Raw genomic sequence first — 26486 nt, forward strand, 5'->3', positions numbered from 1 at the left:
CTGTGCGGATGGCTGGGGAGAGTATTTTGCAGGCCAAAGGAAGAGCACGTATAGACGCACAGAGGCAAGAGCCCACTTGACTTGGTCAAGGAGCGGCAGAGCAGTCAGGGCAGGAGAAGGCAGAGGGGGGCAGAGAGACCCTGCAGACCTCCATGAGGACTGGTATCTAGGGGATATTTCCAGCCAGGATGCTAGATGAGATCATCCGGAGAGTGAGTTTAGATGGAAGAGAGAAGTGGTCTGAGGTCTGAGGTCCATCAGAGTTTAGACTGGGCCTGAGGTTTCTTGTCTCTAGACTGAGGGGTGGACAAGATGAGTGGCGCTCAGACGTTTTAGGTGTGACACAGCTAGGCTTCCACAGCTTTCACTCCCTCTCACGAGAATGCCCCGGGCTGTGCCATTTCATCCCTTCTTCTCCACCTTAGGAAATTACGTCAGAATTCAAGCAAATGGATGAGAGGCCACTTACCAAGCCTCTGTGTGGTACAAAGCTAATGCAACAGACCCTTCCCGCCCCGGGGCCGTGGGACGTGTCTCCGTCCACAGGCCCAGACGAGGTGTTCTGTAGGAGACGTTTCGACAGCTCGAGCCCTGGACGTCCGGGCCAGTGTCCAGCCTCAGTCCTGCTGCCTCACTGCCAGCCTTCACCTGGACTTTCCCAGCGTGGTCACGGTCCCCCTCCTGGACCTGCAGGCTCCCAGCAGACACTTCTAAAGAAGGAACAACGCTTTTCTAAATAAAGATCAACTTGTAAAGATTTTGCTAAAAGTAAATTTTCTGGAGGAATTCTTACAGAAACTCAGGACAAGTTCTAAAGTTTTCTAGCTGCTTTGAATAAATACAGCGGTTAGGGCCAGCTCTCATCTGCTGTTACTCTGTGAAACTCAGTAATTTTGTCTCCTTTCCCCATACATGATTACACCGCAGATGAAAAGGCATAGGCCGTATCGCACTCTCCGACATTTGAGTACTGTCTTATTAACCAAGTACCACCTGAATTATTATTGACTTAATATTTTCCCTTAAGTAGACTCACCTTGTAAACTTCGTGCTTTTCCTAAGCAACGATATCCACGATATCATAGTTCAATGCTGTAACTATATTATTTCTAATCATTTTAAAACATGCATGTGGAAGACAATGCTCCACTTTTAATTTTTTTCTGTTTAAGCTTAGAAAGTACCAGCAGCATTTCCTATGTATTTTAGGTTTGTAAACAGCTTCAGTAAGGGCATGGCAGATTTTAATAGTCATTTCAAACTCCAAAAGCTGTTCTTTGTTTTTTATAATATTGGTAGACAAAGGGGGCTCTGCTCTAGAATGTAAGAAAAAAGATGAAAACAATAAATACACAGTTAGTGACATTTGAAGTGATTACCACCCTGTTCTGTGAGAACTATGATTTATGACTTCCCACGATGATTAAAAACAAGTTTCACAGCATCAAGGTTTATATTTTAGTTGTGGTGAAATAATTGAACAGCAAGAAGGTCTCTGTCTTTCTATAGGAACGCATGAAAGAAACCCACCCGATGTCTCTGTGGTGCAGAGCGAAGCAGGTCCGTCTCTCTGACCCCCCCCCAGCCCCCAGCCAGCCGAGGCTTCTCTTTAGCTCACCAAGTGTAAATTCACCTTCCTCACAAGCACGCAGGAGGCTGTAGCCAAATAAACAGGAACTTTTGAGGTCAAGTGATTTGGTGTGTTGATTTCTCTAGTTAAAAACTAATTCCCTTGAATGTACTTGATGCCGTAGAACCATACACTTAAAAATGCTTAAGATGGCAAATTCTATTTTCTGTATATTTTACCGCACACACAAAAAGATGAATTCCTTTTTAAAGGAAGACTCATGTTTCTTATTTTGTATTTTCCCTTCTCAAAGAGGATGCTTCTTAAGCCACCTTTTTGAGCCCCTAAAATCACGCGTAGGGACCACCCTTCCAGACCGGTGGTTTGAGGGTGCACACGGACACTGCTCCAGGATCGCGCCGTTGTTCTGTGGAACCTGACGCTGCTGCCGTGAGACAGCATTTACACACTACTTCAGGGAACTCAGTTGAAGCAGAGAAGAGCTGTGTCTGAGGAAAATGAACATTGACTGAGTTGTTACTCACTGTACTAGGCACTTTTTAAAATTATTTAACTCTCATTATAACCCTACAAAGTATCTTTTAACTTTCTAATTTTACTTAGAGGCAAGCAGCCTGAGAGGGTTAGTAACCAGCTGTGGGGTTGTACGGCCACGTAGCGGTGGGCCAGCTTCAGGTCCCACTGGCTCCATGCTTTCCCAGGGGCCAGAGGCAGTTAAAGAGGAATCAAGTGTCCCAGGAGCCCGTGTCCTCTCAGAAAACTGCCAGAGTCACTCACTGGGGTTTGTGTCTGGTTTTTTAAACAGAAGAAAGAATCTACAAAGAAAACAGAGGATGAAGAAATAAAACAAATAGATGAAGAGAGAACCAAGGAGATTTATAAGAACTGGAAAGAAGACTCAGAGTGGCAGGCATCTTGTGAGTACCCAGAGGCCTCTGGGCCACCCTCGCCTCCCTAGGCCCATTCTTTCACGTACTGAAATGATCTAGCCTTAAAGTGCTGGAAGTGGTCACTGCACTTAAAGTGGCCGTGGAGAGACGTTCTAACACGACGTCATTGCCCAAAGGCTTTACGAGCCACTTGCTGAATAGCCGAAAAGGTCTCAATTCATCTCTGTACCTTCAGAATTATGACATATTTCTATGATGGAACGGTATATAGCTATGAAAAAAAATGCTTTGGAAGAGTGTTTTATGACCTTGGAATGTGTTTATATGTTTTTATCTTGGAGAAGAAAAACAAAACAATATAAGAAAATCCCTATTTAAAAATGTCTTTAAGTATGTAAAGGAAAACGACCAGAAGGTTGTTAACATGTTAACTTTAGTTTTCTTGGCGTGGTGGGATTTGAGATTAGTTATTTGAATTCTTCTTGTCGTCATTCTGTATTTTTCTAAATTTCCAACAGTGAACATATCTTAACTTTGTGGTCAGAAGAGCACAGGAATAAGAGGGGATGTGTCAGCATCTCTCCCATGCCCTGACCCAACCCTGACCCTGAGTTAGCACTGCCACAGAGAAATCTCAGGAGGAAGTCAGCGCAGATGAAGGCAGAGCAGAGCAGCCCAGGAATGCCAGGCGAATTCAGGTTTGAGACAGGATTAGGGTTTCCATCTGACTTGACAAAGATCATCCCTTGAGGCAGCTCGGGGAAGAGAATAGGAGAGGCAGTATTTGCAGGATGCTGAGAAGCCTAAATTAATCTTTAGTTCCTCTACAGTGAACACTGTTAAAATGACAGTTTTGTGAAATGAAAATATTTACAAGATCCAGTGACTTCTACGCAGTGAAATCCTAGTGTAATGGAGCATTTTTGGCATCTCTTTGCAGTCAAACATGACAGGATTTGACCAATATGCCTGAAGTGTAAATACATTCAATAAAAATTATTCTTTCATCCTGCATTGGAGTTCTCTAACAACAAAGTTAACACTTTGTTGCTAAAACAAAAACAAAACAAAACAATAAACCCTCTATTTTACAAAGCAGTATTACAAGGCAGCCTTAGGGTACTTTTTGTGTACCTTTGTGTTCTGTGATTTTCTGTGGTAACACTCACTTTATCTTTTGGCCTGGCAGACTGACTCACATTTGGTTCAGCTCACAGTGGGCTCTGAGTGTGGCCCTGGCAATGCTCTGTCACCGTCCACAGCCACAAGCCACCGAGGAACTCCTGAAGGCCTAGTCTTTGCTAGCGACTCCGGGCACATGGCATCCTGAACTTAGTATGCGAGGGAGTGACATCACCTCTAACTGTTCAGAGACCCTGCTGCATGGAATCCCCACTCAGGCTGTGACTTGTCACTCAGTCTTGCCAACTGCAGGAAGTCCTCGAACATGTGGTTCTCCATTTCTATCTGGTCACTTCCTCCTCCTCTTGCTTCTCTCTCCCTCTCGGAAAGTTGCCAAACTCCCTTATGCAGAGAGGAATCCGCAGGGAGCGCCAGGCAGTGGTGCACGCGCAGGCCCTAACTGTCTGATGGTGGCGGCTCATTATCGTCAGGTGACAGAATGGGCTGAGCGCCTGCTCTGCTCGCCAGCGGCAGTGCTGGCTCTTCTGACCGTCTTGGGGGCTGACAGGGCCTTTCTCAAACGCCTTTGCTTTTCCAGTGCGAAAATCCAAAGCAGCAGATGAGAAGAGACGCTCCTTGGCTAAACAAGCTCGGGAAGACTACAAGAGGTTATCCCTAGGGGCCCAAAGAGGAAGAGGCAGCGAGGGACTGCAGAGGCCCCCAGGTGCTCCACAGAAACCCAGGAGACCCCCTCTTCCACCCAAGCCTCAGTTCCTAAGCCCAGCGGGATACCCTCAGAATCCTCTTAGGTAAGAAGCCACGCAGATGGCTTTAAGCAGAACGGTTGAAATGGGGGGATTAGAGTCAAATGGCATGACGGGCAATGGCAAGTGGAAGGCCAGCTGGCTGCCTGTGTAATTAGTCTCGCATTGCTTAACGACGGGGATACGTTCTGAGAAATACGTCACTGGGTGATTTCATCATTGTGTGAACATCATAGAGTGAACTTACACGTACCTAGATGGTACGGCCTCCTACAGACCTAGGCCGTATGGTACTAATCTTATGGGCCCACCATCGTGTATGTGGTCCATTGTTGGCATAACGTCGTTATGCAGTGCGTGACTGTACGTCAAGCCTCACCGCTAAGCCTGTCTTCCTGAGCTCCCTGGTCTGGCATTCGCCTTCTTATCTGTGAAATATCCACAGTTGTTAGAGTTAATATACCCAGGAACTCAGTGAAGATGGGCATCCAGTTCAGTAATTCCCTGTGCCACTGGCCAAGCCCACCCGCACCTAGTGCAGCGAGAGAGCCAGCAGAGGGAGGGAGAAGAGGAAACACCCGGGCTGCCATCAGTGCCCAGTGTCGCTCTCAGCAGTAAGCACGTCACAGAAGGAACCCGAGGGTGTGCTGACTTCCCTCATCACTAGGGCCACGTTTCTGTTGCCCAGGGATTAAAGCTGTGATGGTAGGTCTCATTCTGGGGTACATGGCCAACTCCTATGCTGAGAATTTGAAGATGTTCGTTTTTTGAATAAACTTTCTGTTTGGTGACAGTGGTACCTTTGCCTCCTAGGTTGCGGGGGAATTAGGCAAAACTGTTTTGGAAAATCCCTGAAGAAAAGTATAGTGATATCACAGTAGAATCCCCATCATTTATGTTAACTGGTTATAAAATTATTTTTTCTTGGTTATTTATATTATATAATTTTTTCATATTCTAAAATGTAGAAGGATAATATTTAAAATAACCAGGAGAAATCAAATATTGGTTGAATGAAACAGCCTTGCCTTCTGAAATAAAAACTAAAATTACTTCTCTGCTATGAGTATGGAGAAGTGAAAAGCAAACAGAAACCTCCCTTTGCTCAGAGTCACTATTTATCCTCAAGGAGACGTGAAGTGGGCTTTTCCTCTGCTGTAATCATCTCTGCTTACTCAGTTAGAAGGTTCCATTTTGGGACGGGGGACCCACACTAAATGACCATGCTCTACAAAGTGACAGTTTGGAGAATGACTTCTTTCTTGTAGACAACAAAACAAGAAAGGCGCTCAGTAAGCGGGTGTCCCACAGTTTTGTGACCGGGTCAGAAAGGTGTGAGCTCCTGCAGGGCCCTCTGCAGCGCCCAGCCTGTCTGTGTGGGCCTTCGCCACAGGTCGCCGCAGGGCTGTTGAGGTGCCGCTCCTGGTCGCCAGGCTCCAAGGGTGGGACTATGACCTGTAATGTGCCCTCGCCCTCATGTTTTTAGAGCACACCGTATGTGACTGACAGCAGTGAAGGTGGCCTCTAATAAGAGCAATTCTTGTTTTAAGCTGTACTCCCTTAGCTCATTTTTCCCAACTTAAGACACTTGCAGGAAGTGCTTCTTATGAAGCAGCCAGACTGGTTGGTTTTAGGGCTGGGATTTTAAACAATGATAACCAAGGTCAGCTGGGAGCCAGCCCAGGAAAACAGAGACTGGCTGTCCTTGGAGTTTTTGTTTGACTTCCAAAGACTTCCCAAGGAAAAACAACCTAATTGAAAACTAGTAAGAACTTATCACGTGATCTCACGTGTGTGCAGTATCTGCTCCCCAGGAAAGTCAAGGATTATAAGCTGTTTTCTCCAAAATGCTATGTATGTATGAATATGCATATGTGCGTGTATATATGTACTTGTGACGTGTATGTCACGTGTAACTCACGGTAGCATACATTACCATAGAAAGCATAAGGAGCCATAAGTTACACGACGGGACATTCCAGTAGCGCATCCAGACTCGTCGTTGTTTTCACACTGAATTCTGCTCAGAATTAGTGGGCTGGGGTGTGGGATGTGGAAATATGTTTATTACATTGAATGTCACTTTTTGTGATGGAAACTGACATCCCAGAACTTAGGTTCTGTTCTGCTAATGAATTCATTTCAAAATAATTTTGCTGCCTATATGTTTTTCGTACCAATCTTCAAACACTTTACATTTCTAAGACTGTCTTCTAGTAGAAGTAACCCTCTTCAAAGTGGGAGAGAAGAAAGCAAATCAAGGAGGTTAGTGGGAACAGAGAGAAGAGAAAATCAAGTAATGAAAATGTTAGGAAAGAAGTTAATCTTATTGCATTTGATTTCTTTTGTTTATAAGTACATGCTTTCTAGGAAAATAGTGCATTTCACTTTTTAATGCTTATTTTCTCAAATTTTAATTGGGAGTTAATGGAGCATCTAATTTGTATTAAAAATGAATTAAAGCCTATGTGTTAACACAGCAGTAGGTCATACCCACGACTAGCCCTATAGAACTGGAAGGACAAGTGACAGATTTAGATTCCTTCCTGTTTTCTGCTCTTGAGGAGTTGTGTAATGGCAGCCTGTGGGGCACAGCCTCCCGTTAGCTCAGCCATGCAGTTAGATCTGCAAATATATATAATTCTCTCTTTCTGTCTCCCTCCCTCCCTCCCTCCCTCTGTCTCTCTCTCTGTATGTATGTGTATATATATATATATATATATATATATATAAGATTTTTAAAGGCATTTTTTTCAAATTAGCTAAATCTAACTTGGAGGCCTGTTTTATAACTAACAGAAACCAGGGAGTGACGAGGACAGCATCCAGCTCTGCCCAGGAGGACATCATCCGATGGTTTAGAGAAGAGCAGCTCCCACTGCGAGCAGGCTACCAGAAGACGGCAGACACCATAGCTCCCTGGTTCCATGGTGAGTGCAGACGTACCCTCGATGGAGCCGCATCTGATGGTGGATGAGCTCTGCGAATCCACCAGGAAGGCAGAAAGAATAAAGGCTTCCTTTTATTTGTGCTGCCCAAGAAGAGTCTTTGAAATTATTTTCACAAAGCAGTTTTCCAGAGTTTCTTTGAGCTGCATTCCCATGACATTTTCAAAGCAATCAGCAGTCATGGTCGCTGCATGCACTGTGGATTAATTATCCCGCAAATAAAACACCACTGGGTGGGTGGGGAGAGCAGTGCCTCCCGTTCACCTACACAGGGGCGCTTGATTGTGACTTCCATCAAATGATGATGCCTTTCATCCGCGATTCACTGAGGGCCAGTCAGATCCAGCCATTGGGCGTGGTGGGCAGGGCATCGGTTTAGCTTAGTCACACAGTCAGCTCTCCATTAACTAGTTGAGTGACCTTGAGCAAATCAGAAGCATTTAACTGTTTAAGAGATGTAATCACCAACCACGCTCAATGGACCAGGCCTCACCAGGAGAGCTGTGCCTGTGACCTTTGCCTCATTTTGAATGCTACGATCTCTCCAGGAGGAGCTTAGGCCTTATCACCGTCCCCAGCAGGGTGTGTGCAGGCATGTTTTCCAGCTGAGCCTGTGCAAGCAAATACCCACCTCTCCCTTTGGAATAATCATTCCCTGTCTGAAATAAATGTCCCTGCCTCCCTTTGTTCGAGGATGCCATGACTCTGGAAATGACTCCTCGCAGTCTCCTATTTGTTGCAAATATACCCTACTTTGTGAGACAACTACTCTGGTGGAGAGTCTGATTTAACTCGCCAGGAGGGGACCCACTTTGGTTTCGGTAACAAGAAGACAAAATTTTACATGTTTCTATGATAAAGAGAAGATGGATCACATCCTATCTTTTTGAAATATAGTTGTTTATTTATCAGGAGCCGTGTTTTGAAATAATGGGATGGTACCTCCTCTTTATTGGTTTACCGTCTTCCTTCCATTGTCATACACTCTGTAAATTACCCTTCTTAAGTTCCTGTTTTGGTCACCTAATTTTTCACCTCACATAAGTTCATACTTTCACCCTTTGCGCTGAATTAGCTTTAGATAAGGATGGGAGTGGGTAGGAGAGGACAGGGCAACATAAGATGATGGATCTCTGGCCTGTCTGGCCTGGTGGAAGGTGGCATGCTATCCATTGAGAGAAGGAACATAGGAGGGGGTGGAGATTTAGGGAAGGGGAGAAGAGAGGAAGGGAGACACTGAGTTTATTTGGGATATGATGAGTTTGAAATGTCTCTGGGGGAGTCATGTTGATCTGGGGTCGGTGAGCCAAGGAGTCGAAAGAAAGATTTCTTGGACTCTCAAGGTCTGGCAGTAGTGCTCTTTTATTTAGCGAATAGTATGGAATAACATGGGGACAGGACCCACGGGCAGAAAGAGCTGCTGCTGGCATGGGGACAGGGCCCACGGGCAGTCAGAGCTGCTGCTGCAAACATGGGCTGAGAGTAGGGCTAAATGTAAGGCATAGGTATGTGAGTTATCTCTTTACAAGACAAAGGAAAGAATATGTAAAAAAGTTGTTAAAATGGTCTCAGTGCCGGTAGGTTCTGGTTATTGGATGGTCCTATAACTTTTAGGTAAGAATCAAACCGGATTAAGTAAATGGCAGAAGCCACCGCTTAAATATTATCTTCAGCTAAAGACAAAGGAGGATGTTGGGGGGGAATCAGTTACATGAGGTTGCCAGACAGTAAACAACTTAAGTCCTTGCCTTCCCCATTAAGAGTTTCCAGAAATAAGGCCATCCCGCCTTCCTCCTGGTGCAGAGAGGGAGGCACCCCCCACAGATGGAGACTTCCTTCACAAATGCAAATGTCTCTCATCAAACGGCAAGCAAATTCCACTCCTCAGAGCCTCCTTCCCATCTGCAGTTTTAAAAGTAACCAGCCTAAAATAATGCTCATCAATGTGAAAACATCCATTTGGCAATTGGATGAGTGGATCAGTGCTAGAAATAACAGATTTGAGTCCTCAGTACATAACTGAAAGCATGAGAGGGGACGAGATTTCCCAGGAGTGAGTTGAGAAGAATGATGAGAGAAGGAAACTAAGGACAAAACCCTGGTAGTATCAACATTCAGTGCGATGACAGAGAAGAGCGGAGACCCCAGATCTTTGTGTCAGGTCTCCTTTCCCACTCAGGTCATGACAAGGCAAAATAGTGCACAGCTTCGAAATAACCTGCTGTGTGTGCACGGTCTGTGGATACCAGTTCTATAATCAGAGAAAGAGGGCATTGCCTTTGAACTCCTAGATGTAGGAGCTTGATGAAAACTCCCAAGTGCAAGAGAGACCCTGAAATGAAGTGCTGACCTCTGCTTCCTGAGCACCTTTTGATGATCTCAAGCAACCTAGATATGCACAGTCTTCCCACAGCTACTCCTCTCTCAGCCAGAATTTGAAGCTTTTCTCACAGAGGCCCTGGGTCTCAACTTTGACTGGACTTTTGGTCCCACTGGTTAGATGGGACTGTGGGAGAACCCACTGCAAAGATTCTCAAGTTCTTTTGCACTTTTTTTCATTTTCCTTAGAGCCAAAGCACATTGCTAGCTTTCACACGGATCACTGTGGTGGTAAGACCCAGATGGAATGATGCAGAGACTTGCTGGCCGTCTTGGCTGCTTCCCGTCTTCCTAGTGGGTTGGAGACCAGAGACCTGATTCCAGGTCATGTGCACTGGCTCTCTCCCAGGACGGTTTTCCACCTGCTCCCTGGAAAGGACCTCCCTGCACATTTGTAGCCCAGCTTACTACACTGTGCAACCACAGAGCTGTGAAGGAGACGGGGAAGCCCCAGCAGTTTTGGCAGAGGGATTTGTCAAGGAATTTTACAGTTGGTATTTTTCTGATTTTTTAATATTCTGCAAATGTAATTAATATTAGTTAATTTGGAAATTTTATACTCACAGTTATTTAGAAGGACTGTTGAAAATACTACAGTGTATGTCCTAGAGCACCTTGCCTTGCTAAGACCCTTCAATGGGAAAACGTTGTGGACTTTATCATAGTGTGAATAGCTGGGATCATCTGTGTCAGTCTCTCATCTGGCCACTGGATCAGCCTGCTGACTGGCCATCTTCCTCTGCTGTCTCCCGTCCTCAACACGATCCAACTGCAGTGAGTGACACCCGACCTCCTCCCTAGGGCCCACAAGAGCCTCCTTGACCTGCCCCTGCCTGTCACTCCAGACCCATTTCAGACCACATTCCCATTCTCCTTGGCTGCTCCCCACCACTCGTCTCCCTTCTGTCCCTCATACATCGCACTTGTCCCTTCCTTAGGGCCTCTGCAGTTGCTCTTCCTAAAGAACGTCCCGTGGGCAACTTCTTAAGGAACTGGCTCACGTGACTGTGAGGCTTGGTGGGTCCAGAATCTGCTAGGTAGGCCAGCAGGCTGGAGACTCAGGAAGATGGGCAGCTTGAGTGCAAAGGCCATCTGTGGGCAGAATTCCTTCTTGCTCAGGGAAGGGAGGTCCTGGATGAGGCCCACTCACGTTATGAAGGATTTTCCTCCCTTCCCCTATGTAAAAAATGATTTTTCTAATTATGAACTATTTTAAACAAAAAGAATACAGAGGAAAATATAACTAACACCAATGATGTAACAAATGTCATATCTACTCTCCAGATACAGTGAATGTTAAAAGCCGTATTTAATTCACATCTATTTTTCTTATTAAGAAATAAAACCTGACCGACAGAATTAAGGCCCCCTTTTGATTCCATTTTCATCTCTCCTTCTCCAGGAGTAAATCACTCTTCTGAAGCTGTCCTTTCCATCCATATTTTTAGACTCATATATATATGTGTGTGTGTGTTTCTATAAAATATATTAAAAATATATAAAATGTATATATAAAAATGTTTCTGTAAAGCATACAATATTGTGTTTAACATTTATATGGTATCATGTTACAGACATTCTTCTGCAACTTATGTTTTCTGTCAACATGTTATCTGGATTTTTCTTTGTTTATAAATGTAGACTGGCTCATTTATTTTACCTATTGTGCAGTATTTTACAATATTTATAATATATATACTATTAAACATATAATGTTTATGTGTTTAATAATATATGTATTTTATTATACACACACACATACGTTTGTTTGACACAGAAAGTGAAGCAATTTAAACCCCTGATCACATCTCCCTGTGCACACACATGGTCGTTTCTTCAGGGTGTGTATCTAGAGGTGGAATTGCTGGGAAGTAGGCCGTGTGCATCTTTAATTGTATGAACTTTTCCCCAGTCCCCTCCAGAGTGAGTTAACGGACTTACACTCCCACTGGCTGTCCTTGAGAGTTTCTGTCTCCTGCGTACTTGGTATCGCCAGACGTTTCTTTCCCAGTACTCTTGTGGGTCCACAGTGGAATCACCTTATTTTCATTTGCTCTGATTTGTGGTGAGGTTGAGCCTTTCGTGGTTCCTGGCTAGGGGGGGGTGCCTTCTTCCATAATTACTTGTCATCTTTTGACCATTTTCCCAGTGAATTGAGTTTTTAATAATGATTCATAGATTTTATATATTCTGGATACTAATCCTTTGCCAATTTTATGGGTTGCATTTATATTCTCCTAGTGTGTGATTTGTCTTTTAGCTTTTTGGCACATTTTGAGCCATAGAAGTTTTTCTTTTCAATGAGGTTGAATTTAGCTATTTTTGCTTTATGGTTTTGCTTGCTGGATGATACACAATCCACCTGTAGTTTATTTTTGTATATGATATGCATTACTATGATTTCATAAGAAGTCTTTGTATCCAGTAGGGCAAGCTCTCCCTCCTCATACTTCTTTGAAATTGTCAACTCTTCTTGGCCCCTTTAGATGCTCACCTGGCTTTTAGGGGCAACATGTCAAGTTTTAAAAACCTTGTTGGGATTTTGAATGGAATTGCATTGAATTTCTAGATTATTTTGGAGAGAGAATTGCCATCTTTATGTTATTGTATCTTTCTATCCATGAATGTGGCAATTCTCTCCTTATATTTCTTTTTAAATCGTTAAATAAGTTCCCATACAGGACGTGCACCTTTAAAAAAAAAAGCAAACTAGATTTAGTCTTATGTACTTAGAAATTTTTTGTTTCTGTTTTGAAAATTACGTAATTGGTTGTTTTTGGTGTAGAGAAATTATGTTTTTATGTATTGATCTTGAATCCGGTAACATTGTTGAACTCTCTTATTAATTCTAATTGTTTATCAGAAGATTCTGTTGAGCTGTAGTTTTCTGAGGGCCTAATATGTGCCAAGCGTTATAGCGAGCACTTTGGTGACTTTTCTGCCCACTTTATAGGAGAGCCTGGGAGCTGACACACTCAGTTCTTCTCCAGGCTTCCACCACTGCTGGTGGCAGGGTCAATAGTCACATCTCGATCTGTTTAGCTTCAAAGCCGTAGCACATGTGACCACCAACAGAAGTGGGACACTCACACGATGCTTTTTATTTAACGTGTGCAATTAAATCCGTGACCACGAAGGCCACAAGGGTTTGTTTCTCCAGTCGGCGGGTGAGCCCACTGCACCTCACAGGCAGCGTGGAGCGGACGCGCCAAGGAGCCTTCATTCAGCTTCAGGGGCGTCCATCCCACCCACGAGAATAATGAAAAAGCACGTTTTTGTTTGAACACTGTTTTGCTCACTCCCAGGTAGAATTCCAAGAGGCAGACATTTAACATTCAAATCTTTAATAAAATGCCCCAAGGCCATAAGGGTTTGGAGTGATAGAAATGCAGTCTATATTATCATTGTCATAGCGATTACTCAGCTAGATACATTTGTCAAGTCTGATCAAATAGCACACTTAAAACTGGTGAATTTTATTGTATGTATATTATATCTCAAGCTCATTTTTTAAAACTTTAATGCCCGAAAGCAATACAGAGTTTTCTTAGCTCCTGGCGTGGAAAGGCCGTGCAGCTTAGCACGGAGCCTCCAGGACCAGGGCTCCTGGGTTTGCATTGTGTTTTCGCCCCTGGAAGATGGGGGTAATAAGATCTGCACCACAGAGTCATTCTTTACACTAATCAGCAAATGTCTGCAAAGCACTTAGTGCCCGGCACATCGTGCTTCTGTTATTGTGGCTTGCAGAACCCAGCAGCCGAGGCGTGGGCTCACCCCTGCTGTTCTCTCCACCTTTCCCTGCGTTCTAACCCGAACCCTGCCACAAAATCCTGTCTCGAGGAGCAGCATCACACGCAAGGAAGAAGCAACACTTCAACAAGATAGGGCGTAATTCCTGCAGAAGCTGTCCTGTGTGGTTTCCACCCATGCTTATTTAGGGCCCGTCCTTCAAAAGCCCAGAAGCCAGGTCACCCTAGAAGGCAACAGTAATTTGGAAGGACAAAGGACAACAACCCTTCAAATAGGGAATAAAGCCGTTAGAAAAGTTTGGCAGAACGTGTTCAGCTGCAGTTGAGTGTGGGGTGGGAGGGACAGTGCGAGGGCGGGGTCCTGGCCTTGCTAGAGCATTGCTCCTCTTTTCCAGATCTATGATCTTCTGACACTGTAACGGGATAAGTCTGTTTGGTTTCGTTTCCTTAATAAGGACTGTTGTCTTCTCTCCGTCACCCTTTATCTCCTCTCATCCTGTTATCTTCAACTCCATTTTTCGGTTCAGGACTATCTTGACCCTCAAATCCATTCCTTGTTTTCATTCACTCTGTCCTTGCATCTGCTCACCATATGTCAGCAGTCTTTGAGACAGACCCCACGGTCTAGGACGTTCGCAGAGTTGGTGGGACGTGTTGGAGAGTCCTTCGGGCTAAGTTTAACGTCCTGCTCAGCAAAGTCATTTTACTTATCCCAGCTCCTGCTTAGGAGTCTCCAGAGTGTGTAGATGTGTAACTAACTATACCCACTAACATACTTTTTTACCCTTCTTGGAGAAAAGGGCCACAGAATAAATGACATTGCAGTTTGAAGGTCTGTCCGGAAACCCAGAGACTCGTGTCTTCCTTCTGCCCGTCAGCATTTCCCAGTCCTGTGCAGTGTACAGCAGTGTTCGGGAGCTTTGAAAGCAGCAGGGCCCGGGAGCGGGGAGGAGAAAAAGATAGAAAAACGTGGATAAACAAATTTCTGATTGAGGAATTTTCTAATTGCTTCTGTTGTCATTAGAGAATTCACATATTTGTTTCATGCATCAATAGTTGATCATCATTCCTCTGAAATGTCATGAGCACATTCTTATTCAAATATGGATATAATTAGACTGTTGATGAAATTCTGATCTGTTTCTTGTGGATGTCTTTTGCTGTCATGGCGTATAATTGAACCTGCCCTCCAAATGCTTTAGCCCCAATATTTTATATTTTAAGCTACTTAAAAAGCGAACCTCTTTAACTAAGTCTGTGGGGTGCCAACAGAGTTCTTACGACAGCTGTTTCGCTTCTACTTTTGACACATCCCTTCAAATTTCCCTTCTCCTTGGGAGTAAATCTGTGCATTTCTGTGGAAGCAGTTACTCCCTGGAACTTGCGCTCCCTAGAGACGATTGTCTGAGTGGAGTCCTGTGCCCTGTCCTCCCAGCAGTGTGCTAGCCCACAGCTCCTTCAGGACTGAGCGTATGTAGCTAGGTAAGTTGCGTTAAGAAAGTCTCACAGAGGCCTCCTGAGATTTCCTTCAGGCTAAAGTCTTCATGAGCCTGGGAACTGGCACCCATAAGTGGTAATCTATTCTTCAACTATTTTGCTGAGGAGTGGGACCATCAAAATTCTGCCAGCCTCTCACAAAGGGATCTTCAAGCTTCTATCTTTACTAAGCACAAATTACTCATTTGTGTGACTTCTCAAAGTCACACGAATGTATACATCCTGCCTCATTTATATATGACGCGTATGCTTCATGGAGTGGGATAGGCTGTGGCCAGCAGCAATAATGTCATTGCTTGTGTATGGCAGGGAAGGGCAACTGGAAGTCCCTTCCCTGGCCATCACTGCCCTGCCTTTGAGAGGGACCAGCTGGGCTTTAGCATGAAGCCCTGAGAGTTCACCTACATTTTAGCATGAAGACTTATCTACATTAATGGCCTCGGAGCACCGTGTCCGAATTATTCTCTATACTTCTCCCATGTGACTGCCTAGTCTTAGTTCAGACTTTTGCTGTAACTGAAGATGACGCACGAAGAGGCCAAAGCTATGCACGTTATTCGGATTGGAGCAGAGCTAGCTTTTCTGCAGCAATACTATGCATTGTGGGTTTTTCCTGGTGGACCCTGACTTTTCTCATAAATGATCCAGTGCAGCAGTACTGCTGCTAAAATGTTAGTCTGTTTTTCCATTGCAGTCATAGGCTGCATAATGACATGTCAGTCAACTATGGACCGCGTACATGACAGTGGTCCCATAAGATTAGTACCATGTAGCTTAGGTGTGTAGGAGGCTATACCATCTGGGTTTGTGTAAGTGCGCTCTATGCTGTTCACACAACGACAAAATCACGTAACGATGCATTTCTCAGAATGTGTCCCCCACATTCGTTAAGCAACGCATGGCTGTAATATCGCGAGTAGTCCATTCACCCCACAGCCCCTCTAACTTGAGTTTTTCAGATGTTCACTTGAGTCCTCCCGGTGATGCGCCAGCCACAGTTGTCTTGGCCTGCTGCACCAGGAGTCCCACGCTTCCCGTCCGCCCAGGGCTCCAGTCTTGTAGTTTCCCACTGTATTCTTGGAGGGACCTAGAAGGACCTCAGAGGCCAGGGAAAGGTGGACTGGGTGGCTGGGGCGCGAAGGAGAGCGACTCTGCCTTGGGCGGTCTACTTCAGACCTTTTATGGAAAGGGGGACTTCGACTGTTGAGACAAGAATTTTTAAATCCATGCTTTTGTCATCACATGCTTTGTTTACTGGGTTTCTGCTGCCACAACCAGAGGATGTTAGACACTGTTTCTTTCTGCCAGGGGAAGTAGGCAGTAGGGTGCGGTGGTTACGAACACATCTCTGGGGCCACACTGCCTGGGTTCAAACCCCAGTCCCCCACACAGGCCTTCTGCAAGTCACATGACTTCTGTCCTTCTGTCTTGTCTGTGTAATGGACATAATGATATTACCCACCACGCAGGGCTATTCTGAAGACTCACGAGTTCATATATGTGAAGTACTTAGAACTCTGCCCGGCACATAGTAAGCCCTAGTTGATAAGTGTTAGCCATTAAGGTAATGAAGTATGAACAAATGATGTAATTCTAACACTTGAATTATTAAGGAAGCATCATGAATAATATTTTAGGAACTCTGACCATTTTTCTTCATCCCTGCAGTGCCTGAGACCTCAAGGATGAGAGCTCGGTGTCACGGTGCATCTGCTTCTATACAGAGGACCCAGGGCAGGTCCCAGAGCCTCTCGGAAAACAGTTCTTTAAATACTGGAGGGGTTGAAGAAAGCACAAACTAGAAGGGAGCTAGCGTGGGAAAGTAGAGTTCTCGTCCAGGTTTCAGACTCCCAGAGGATGACGTGTGCACTTTGAGTCCGGCAGTGTGGCTGCTTGGAAATGAGGTCTTCTGAAAGTCCATTTTTCTCTTGTTCACCCCCCTTCTTCACGCAGATTGCAGACTTGAGGTCACCCTAACGGCAGAGATGCGTTCCTCTGTGATGTTGTCTTAGCAGCCCCCCCCCGGCCCCCCCGCACCATCTTCCGGGCAGAGAGTAGAGGATGGATGACAAAGGAGTGAGCTCCCTGGCAGAGCTCCTGCAGGGGCCCCAGGCGGCTCTCCTGTAGCCCCGGTGCGAGGTCCAGGAGGACGCGGGAGCCGGGCTTGCTCAAGAGGCTCCTTGCTCCTCAGCAACACGGGTCCTAAGCTTGAGGGAGGCTGCGGAGGTCATTGGTGCCTCGTCCCCAAGTGACTGCATTGAGATAATCACTGAAAAATGCATGCTCTTTAAGTTGCCCAGGTGAGAAATGAACATCTCTTTGGGTAATAAGTGCTCATATTTTATTTTCAGCCAATTCCAGAAAAACTTGATGAGCCCTGTGGGTTAAAAAGCAAAACACTAGAAAAAAGAAAAAAACACTGGAGTGGGAGACAAGAGGCCTGAAACCATCGCCAACTAATCCTATATAACCCTGTACCTTTTCTACCTCAGTTCTCCCATCTGTAAAATGGCAGTGACAGTAATATCGGTTCTGCTTATTTTAGGGTTGTTTGAGGGCTAAATGAAATAGTAAATGGAAGCCTCTTGAGCAGTGCGAAGCGCTGGCGCAGGGGCAGCTGTTCTGGTTAAGTGGGTGAGACCGGGGCTCTGGGGTCAGACCACCTGGGTTCGAGCCCAGCGCTGCTCCCAGCCTAGCTGAGTATCTTGGGCACGTTAATGCGCTGTCTACGGTGCAGGTTTGCTCATTTTCTGTTGGAGGGCAGTAACAGTACCTCGTTGCCAGGCCACTCGGAGGATTAAATGAGGCAGTGCACGCTTTGAGGGGTGTCAGGCAGATGCTAAAATTCTAAGTGCTCTTACGATTTGGTTATCTTTCACTTGGGTTTTTTGTTGTTTTTTGTGTATGAGAGGAAGATTGTCGCTGAGCTAACATCTGTGCCCATCTTCCTCTATTTTATATGGGACGCCTGCCACAGTGTAGCTTGACGAGCGGTGCTAGGTCTGTGCCCTGGATCCGAACCTGTGAACCCCGGGCCCCCGAAATGGAACGTGCGAACTTAATCACTACACCACCAGGCCAGCCCCTTCATTTGGTTTTTAAACACTTATTTTCCAGATACTAGAAATAAGTCACATTAAAAGATGTACATATGTAAATAAAGTGATGCCTGCAGGTGCTTCAGAGAAATGTGAAGTGCATCCTTTGTTCCTATGACAACAAGTCTCGAACTACAGGCAGTGGCTGCATAGAAGTGTCCTAGAGAAGGAAGTTTCTGATGATTTTAAGACAAAATTATTTGTTAGACCTTTCCTGGGTGTCTTCAAAGTGGCAGGTGCTGAGGGTGTGAAAATAAATATGTGGTAGCTGTCTTCTAGGAGCTCACAAGGAGGTGGGGGAGGGAGAGAGAACAGAATGTACTGGGAGCATTCTGATAGAGCTGTGAATGGCACGTGCCAAGAGGGAGGTGGGAACCAGGCGAGACCTTCCATAGACCAGGGGAGTGCTCAGAAGGAGGTGGGAACCAGGCGAGACCTTCCACAGACCAGGGGAGTGCTCAGAAGGAGGTGGGAACCAGGCGAGACCTTCCACAGACCAGGGGAGTGCTCAGAAGGAGGTGGGAACCAGGCGAGACCTTCCATGGACCCGGTGAGTGCTCAGAAGGAGGTGGGAACCAGGCGAGACCTTCCATGGACCCGGTGAGTGCTCAGAAGGAGGTGGGAACCAGGCGAGACCTTCCACGGACCAGGGGAGTGCTCAGAAGGAGGTGGGAACCAGGTGCTCCACAGGCCTAGAGAAACCTGAGACTTAACAGCTCAGGGAGGAATCAGAAAGCTCCAAGCTAGTGAGCTGAATCTTGGAGAATGAGTAGGCATTTTCCAGAAGGAAGCTGTGGAGAAGGGTATCCCATTGACCTCCCTCCTTCTGTAGGGTGGTTGTTGCCACTTGGATTTCCAACCAGGACCCTGCTAGGGTTTCTGAGTTATTTCACTTCTCTTGGGGTCTGTTTACCCTCTCCTCTGCAAAAATAGCTCTCCTGGGCCTGTCCTTCACTCCAGAGGGGTTTAGAGCTGTGCTGTCCAATAGGGTAACCACTAGCTAAATGTGGCTCTTTACATCAAAACTAATTAAAACTAAAAGTCGAGTCCTTCAGTTGCACTAGCCACAATTCAGGTCCTCAGTAGCCACATGCGGCTAGTGGATACCACTGGCCAGCACAGACGTGTGTCATCACAGAGAAGTCTGTTGAATGGGACTGCTCTAGAGGCGAGTGGGCATCCTGCAGAGAGAAAAGATGGACATTCTGTTAATGGGACTGCTCTATAGGGCACCTGGCATCCTGCAGAGAGAGAAGATGGACATTCCTCTTTGCGCCCTCACAACTCCAGCTGTTAGGAACCTCTGAGCTGAGTGTTCAGGCTCTAGGACCTGCAGCCCAGCTCTGCCCCAGGCTCTTCAGAGCCAGGAGCTGTCCAGGAAGGCCTTGTGGTCGAGCATCTGCCATCTTCTGGACTGCCGAGGTCCTGCCACACCCTGCCCGGTCAGCTCTAACACAGACAGATCGTTGCTGGGTGGAGATCTGGTTCATTTCAAACATTGATGAAGTAAAAGAAAGCTTTTTATTTACTACCACAGAAATTCTCCCATGACCTCAGTTAGGTTTGGTTCTTGTAATATGTGTGAAGAGAGCTGGTCAGAGGGAGGCGGCCTGGAGGTTTCTCAGCCTGTAGCGGGGCTGGAGACCACTGCTCAGAATTCTTAGAGTCATGCACAGGGCAAATCAGGGGATGAAAAATACTGTGAGGAGGCCATCCAAGTTCACAGTGATTAATATCTGACACTGGATTTTGGCTTTGCACTCAAAAACTTCGTTTGTGGGCAAAGCTCACTCTTGGCTGCAATCACAGCCAGGCCTCCCTGGATGCACCCACAGCCCATGATGGGATCATGACAAATTGTACATCAACCTGTGTTGTCAGATGCAGCAGGAGAGTGCCTTCAGGAATAATCTCCTGCTGTAAAGCGGGAAGAGCCAAGCCTGGTCCCCACAGCACTCACCCCTGAACGTGCTGTTGGTAACACTTTGTTCAGGGGATCTCCGTCATGACCTGTGATTTGCCACCCAGTCGTTTCCTTGTGTCTGGCATCTCCAGAGCTGGGCTGCTGCCGAGATCTGTGTGTGATGGGCAGTTATAACCGCCGGAGAAGCTCTCGCCAGTTTGACTTACAGCTGTGCATGGCCTGGTTTTAGGAGGAATTTGAGCTGAACCCAGGTTTGGTTATAATTTTCCAAAATAGCTTTCATTTTAGGAATCCAAATCCATCTGGATGAGATCCAGATGTTAACATTTATAACATCTGCCCCATCTGTTGAAGTCACTTGGAATTTCAGAGTTAGCCTGTCAGTAAGTCTGGGAGAGAAACCTTCTTCCAGAACGCTGCTTCTCCTCCACTCATGGTTGATCAGCCCCTCGGCTCTGAAGGGGGATTTCAGTGTCAGAAATATCCCTGGTGTCATAGACAGTCACTTCCAGGGTCTTCAGACCGTGGTCATGTGCAGCCCCAGGGTGGGCTGGTTACCTAGTTGTCATCTGTGATTCACCAGTGGGATGAGGTGTGTTCAGAAAGGAAGGCCAGCAAACAGACGCAGCGGTCTGTCTGTTGGGGCTTAGGTGGCATCATTTGAATACCTACAGTGGACGGTGCGGCAGCTGACCCAAGAGGCTTGCTCAGGAGCAGTGGTGCCTGCAGTTTCTGGGGGCTCAGTCTCATCACGGAAGGGGTGGGAAGGCAATTGGGTGGGACGGAGATAATGCGCAGGCGTCAGGGCCCTGCTGGGCGTCGATGAGCAGGACCAAGGCCCTGGAAGAGGGACCGGGAGTCTTCCTCCACGTCAGGGAAATTTCCGGGCTTTGGGGGCACTGCAGCTCTTCATGATCGCCGGTCCTCACTCGCGTCTCACTGGGGTGGAGCCTCAGGCGCCGCGACGCTGAGGTGCAGGCCTGGGCCTCCTAATGCTGCATGGAGAAGAGAAGGCAGGAGGAGGGCTCGTTGGTTGGTGTGGCCTGGAGGAGAACAGGTGGCTTTTTTATCCTTCCTTTATTAAAGGTCTCCTTACAAACAAGAAAATAGAAATGGTTTGACTTTATGTTTTACTCTGGACAATTAGGGTTCAATTCTCAATTAATTTTACTAACACCAAAACTAAAGGGCTATGATAATCCACTGCCTTCTCACTGGGAGGTTTTTTGTTTTTTACTAATGAGAAGATACTGAGTATCGACAAAGAGCTCGTGGTAGAAGGAGAGAAGGGAGAAGGGAGAGTTTCCACTGGCTGAAATGAACAGAGCATGACAGAAGGCTGCTCCCTGCCAGATCAGAGCTCGCGGGGTAATTCCGCCCCTTCACAGTCTTCCAGGATATTCGTGCACTTTCTGTATGTTTTAGCACATTATTGATTCCTCCACAGAATTACAATAGGAATAAGAAGGGAAATCTGGAATATGGGTCAAACCTCATGAATTTGGACTAACTAAGGAAAACCTGGTCTGAATTAGTGTGAATTCATGAGGCATCTAAACTATATACATATATACATACATATATATAAAATTTCATGTATATTGAAGAGTTTCATCCTTTTGAATCTATGAGAAGACAAACATATGAAGATGTAAGTATACATGCATATACACACACACAAATATATACTGTTACTCCTTTAAATGCCAAGGAAGCATCAGTTAGGAGCGGCTATGGCGGCAGGTGCTCTGTGGGCCTGCGTCTCTCCTGGTTCTGTCACGAGCGAGCCGACCCCTAGGCCACTGTTTCTCAGCTGCAGCACTCTGGGCATGTGGGGCGGGGTGCCTCTGTAGTGTGGGGCTGCCCTGTGCGCTGCGGGACGTTGAGCAGCACCCCTGGCCTCTACATGCTGGATTCCAGTAGCACCCCTCAGCCCATGACAACCAACAATGTCTCAGACATTTCCAGATCTTGCCCTGGTTGAGAACCACCACGCAAGACCAAGTAGGATCATTTCCCAGGCTGTGGAGGCCTCATCAGTAAGCTGAGGAGCGCATCTTCCAGTCCCTTCCAGATCTAACACTCCCAGAGTGACTGTCAGGGGTGCTGCCAGACTCAGAAGCCATCTGACACCTGTGTGCTTGTGCCTGGGTTATAAGTGGAAAGGTATTCTTCTGAAGGTTGAACATTTAAGCTGTCGTTTCTGCTGTCCATTTGCTTATGTACGCCGTCCTGGCCTAGCTACCAAGCACCGGGAGATGAGTGTTCTTGCACTATATTCCTAGAAGCCCAAAATGGACTTAAAGTTGCTCTTATTTTTTACTAAACTTTACCCACTCAGCTGTGTTTAACGGAAAAGAGTTGGGGAAATGACTTGCCTGAAATACCTGCTTTTCTTCCCCTCAGGTATTCTCACACTGAAGAGAGCAAATGAACTTCTGAGCCCGTGCGTGCCAGGCAGCTTCCTGATCCGAGTCAGCGAGAGGATCAGAGGCTACGCCCTGTCCTATCGGGGTCAGGACGGCTGTAAGCACTTCCTCATCGACGCCTCCAAGGACTCCTACAGCTTCCTGGGCGTGGACCAGCTGCAGCATGGTACCCTGGCCGAGCTGGTGGAGTACCACAAGGTGAACCCAGGCGCCAACCTCATTTGCTCTGAATTGCCCTGCTGCCAGTGAAAGGCAGTTACAACAAAAAGGACTGAGACAAGTAATGGGGAGATTAGTCTTTGATAATGCCTTCTGATAGTCAGGATTCTTAACTGCGTTTCCTTTATCACTGAACCTACTTCCTCCTCAGATACTCAGGGACCCCGCTGGGGCAGAGAATATAGGAGATGCTAAAAAATCCGTGCACACACTGATCACATCTGAGAACACTCTTAAGTTAGAACTCGAGCCCGGGACGGAAAGAGAGCACGTGGCAGTTTCTGGGTGAGAAAAATCTCTTTTAAGATTGCATAAACCAGTAAAGCTTTGTGTAAATCAAGGGTAGGCAGGAAGTTACACACTCTGAGGAGACAGGAAGGGAGTGACATTATTATTTATACTGTCTTAACAACCTGCCCAGCCTGACCTGTGCCTTCTGATTCACAGGAGGAACCCATAACTTCCCTGGGGAAAGAGCTCCTTCTGTACCCCTGTGGGCAGCAGGACCAGCCGCCCGACTACCTGGAGCTCTTTAAGTGACAGCGCCCATCATGTCACCCTGCACCCCACTGCGGGCTTTCCTCTGGAGAAACACTGCTGAGTGGACATTTGTGTGTGAAGCCAAAATCACCCTGCAGCGGAGCTGATGCTGATCAAGTGAGGCATCCTGGGAGGCGTGTGGCAGTCTCTCTTCTGCACCAACGCCAGAGCTTAAAGTTAAGAGAAACGACCTCTGCGTCCTGTGCTCTCCACAAGGAAAGGGAGAAGGGTCCCAATTGCAGCAACTAACAGCATGAAGGCTGCAACCTTAATAGTGTAGATAAGATAAATGAACGAGGAAGAAATGGAGACCTTTTCTCCATTTCTTCCCAAACGCTAAGGTGTGCTTCAAAAACCAGTGGCTCACATGAACTATTTCCTGACCTCTACACTCCCTCTCTGCATCACCTCAAAAGGTCTCAGGGTCCTGTTTATGTGACGTCCCATGTGGGCTGTGGGAAGCTGGCAGAAAGGCCTTTACTAGCGGCTGGGATGACCCTCCAAACACACTTGATTTACTGTGCATGCTGGAGCCAAGATGTAAGAGACATAGAAAGACACAAGTTGGGAATGTAAATTGAATGAGGGGTTTTAAAATGCAGGATGAGAGGCTTAGCATGTACAGACATAGTAGGCCTGTAGGAGAGTGAGCAGACATCTGCAAGCATGTGTCCTCGTCCTGGAGGCCGGGGGCAGCACTGCCTGCCTGCTGTGGCTCTCCCCAAGAGCGCCCCAAGAGGATGGAGTGTGCATCTTAGTGGTCACAGAGAACAGATTAGTGAGCTGTTTGGATTCTATTTGTCATGGGTTGAATTGTGTTCCCAAAAAATATGTTGAGGGGGCCGGCCCGGTGGCGTAGTGGTTAACTTCACGCACTCCGCTTTGGTGCTTGGTGGCCCAGGGTTTGCAGGTTTGGATCCCGGGTGTGGATCTAGCACCACTCATCAAGCCACATTGTGGCAGGTGTCTCACATATAAAGTAGAGAAGGATGGGTGTGGATGTTAGCTCAGGGCCAGTGTTCCTCAGCAAAAAGTGGAGGATTGGTGGTAGATACTAGCTCAGGGCTAATCTTCCTCCAAAAAAAAAAAACAGTTGAAGTCCTATCCCCCTGTACCTGTGAATGTGACTTTATTTGGGAATAGGGTCTTTGATGTAATCCAGTTAAGATGAGGTCGTGCTGGGTTAGAGTGGGCCCTAAATCCACTGACTGGCATCCTTGTAAGGAGAGAGGGATCTGGAGACAGAGACACGCAGAGGGAAGAAGCCCGTGGGACGAGAGAGGCAGAGGTGGGAGTGATGCAGCTGCAGGCCAGGGAGCGCCAAGTAGTTCTGGCGACCACCAGAGGCCGGGAGAGCCGTGTGAGCAGACTCTCAGAGGGAGCGTGGCCCTGCTGACACCTGGGTTTCAGACTTCCGGCCTCCAGAGCTGTGAGAGGATGAAGTCCTGTTGTCTTAAGCACCGAGTTTATGGTAGTTTGTTACGGCATCGCTAGGAAACGAATACAGAGTTTATGTCGTTACGGAGCCTCGTGTGTTGTGTACCATTTGTTGCTGTACAGTCCGCCCTCATAACGAAGGGAAAAGGGGAGACGAGAGTAACCCCCAGCTGGCTTGCTCAGCTCTGGCACACAGACTCGCCCCGTCGGGAGTCTTGTGTCCACTGCATCCCCACCCAACCTCGAGCCCAGTAAGGGGGCGCCCTCTGGGCAGCGAGCGAGGAGTTTCTGATGATTCTTCTGGGAAGTTGGAGATGGACTTCAGGTCCAACTCCCGGTGTCAGCATCCTTTTAAAGCAAGCACAAGATTGTCACAGTTTATTCATGAGGTTGGTTGTATAAAACACTTTCTGGCCAGGGAAGAGGGCAGCGTGCGTGTGTGTGTGGATGGGTGTGTGTGCGCTTTATGAGAAATTTCTAAACATAGATCATTGTTAAATGTTTCTTGACATGTTCCGTGAGGTTTCCGTTGTCTGAGCGAGCCTGCCTCTTAGCGTTCGTTTCTGACTCAGCAGCCGTGACGGTCTGGAACTGCAGAGGTAGCACAGGGCTGGAGGTCAGAAACTTCTGCTCCGTTCCTCTCTTCTCACCACTAGCTGTGTGAACGGGGACAGGTCCCTCTACCTCTGATGCTCAGTTTTCACTTCTAATAAAAAAAAAAAAAAGGTGTTTTAACTAGGTGAGTGTTATTATTTTATCCAGCTCTGAAATCTTAAGGTTCTGGAATGAATAAAAAAGTACCCAATAGGCACTAATAATTATGAAGACATGAAAGATTCCAGTATCACCATCTGCCTAAAATTATTTTGGAGGAAATAAGTACAGTAAGTGTCATCTTACTGGAGGCAGATTCAGAAAACAGGAAAGGACCTGACTGAATTGATCTGCTGTTACAAGGGGAGCAGATCTGAGTTCTGTACAATTTTATCCTGCGGGTTGTTGACACTCAGTGGAAAGAGCTGTCGAGTGTTTGAGGTTATGATGGCCAGGGTAACACCTGAAATTCTTAGAGAAGAAGAATGGTTTGCAGACTTCGGAAACTGATTACAACTAGATGGAGTTGAGGAGCCCTGAATTCTCCTCTTTCCTGGGATGTCCAAACCCTGGCCCTGGTCCCCTCTTTCCATTGCCTCAACAAGGCCGGCTCCTGACCTGCCTGCCCGAGGTTTCTTAGTCTGGGATGCTCCCCTCATGTCAGGGGCTGTCCAGGTTCTCAGTCCCAGGCACTCCAACTCATCTCCTTCTTTGGGACTGTGCACAAAGGCCACTCCCCGCCCATCTCGGTCTTCTCTCCCTCTACTCCACAATAAGACCTCGGAATCACCCCCCACTCTCTGGCTGCCACCTCCCTACAGCCGGCCCCTCACATACCCGTCAGTCCCCCATCGGGTCACCTGTAAGGCCCCAGTTCAGTCCCCTGCTCCACTCTGCTGCAGTAGGATGCACCAGGAAGCTACTTTGTCCCTCAGTGTCACCACCAGTGCTAAGCAATGTCAAGAAGTGTTAGTAGGCTCAAACCTTACACCAAGAAGAGGAAAAACACAGCGTTAGTTAAGAAAAAGGATCAAGAGAAAGGAGAAAGATGGGAAAGAAAGGGAAAGATTGGGGAAAAGGGGCATGGACAGGTCACTTAGAATATCTCGGGGGCATTTATACCAAAATTTGCCTATCTCAGCTAATGCATTGGAATTAACCATCCTTTTACTGTAAAGTAATGGCACGTGCTAATGTGGCATGAGATCTGTTTTTAAATTAAAAAAAAAAAATCGTGGCCTAAACTTTTGCAGTGGCCCGCTCCTGTAAAGGCAGCCTTTTTCAGGCACTGCTGTGCAGTGGTGT

The 26486-nt window shown here is 46.7% G+C and overlaps 1 protein-coding gene across 3 annotated transcripts in view; it reads left to right on the forward strand.

The window, feature by feature from the left end:
- The window catches only part of SH2D4A (SH2 domain containing 4A), a 64528-nt gene extending 39206 nt beyond the window's left edge, over positions 1 to 25322 (forward strand). For all 3 annotated transcript variants that reach the window (XM_070598655.1, XM_070598657.1, XM_070598656.1), the window contains 5 exons: positions 2397 to 2508; positions 4202 to 4412; positions 7167 to 7297; positions 22369 to 22589; positions 23058 to 25322. In XM_070598655.1, coding sequence (XP_070454756.1) covers positions 2397 to 2508; positions 4202 to 4412; positions 7167 to 7297; positions 22369 to 22589; positions 23058 to 23150 — 768 coding nt within the window. In that variant the 3' untranslated portion in view covers positions 23151 to 25322. The remainder of the gene's footprint in view (positions 1 to 2396; positions 2509 to 4201; positions 4413 to 7166; positions 7298 to 22368; positions 22590 to 23057) is intronic.
- The last annotated feature ends 1164 nt before the right edge of the window (positions 25323 to 26486 follow it).

Source organism: Equus przewalskii, chromosome 28 (genome assembly GCF_037783145.1).
Source record: "Equus przewalskii isolate Varuska chromosome 28, EquPr2, whole genome shotgun sequence".
NCBI classification, from domain to species: Eukaryota; Metazoa; Chordata; class Mammalia; order Perissodactyla; family Equidae; genus Equus; species Equus przewalskii.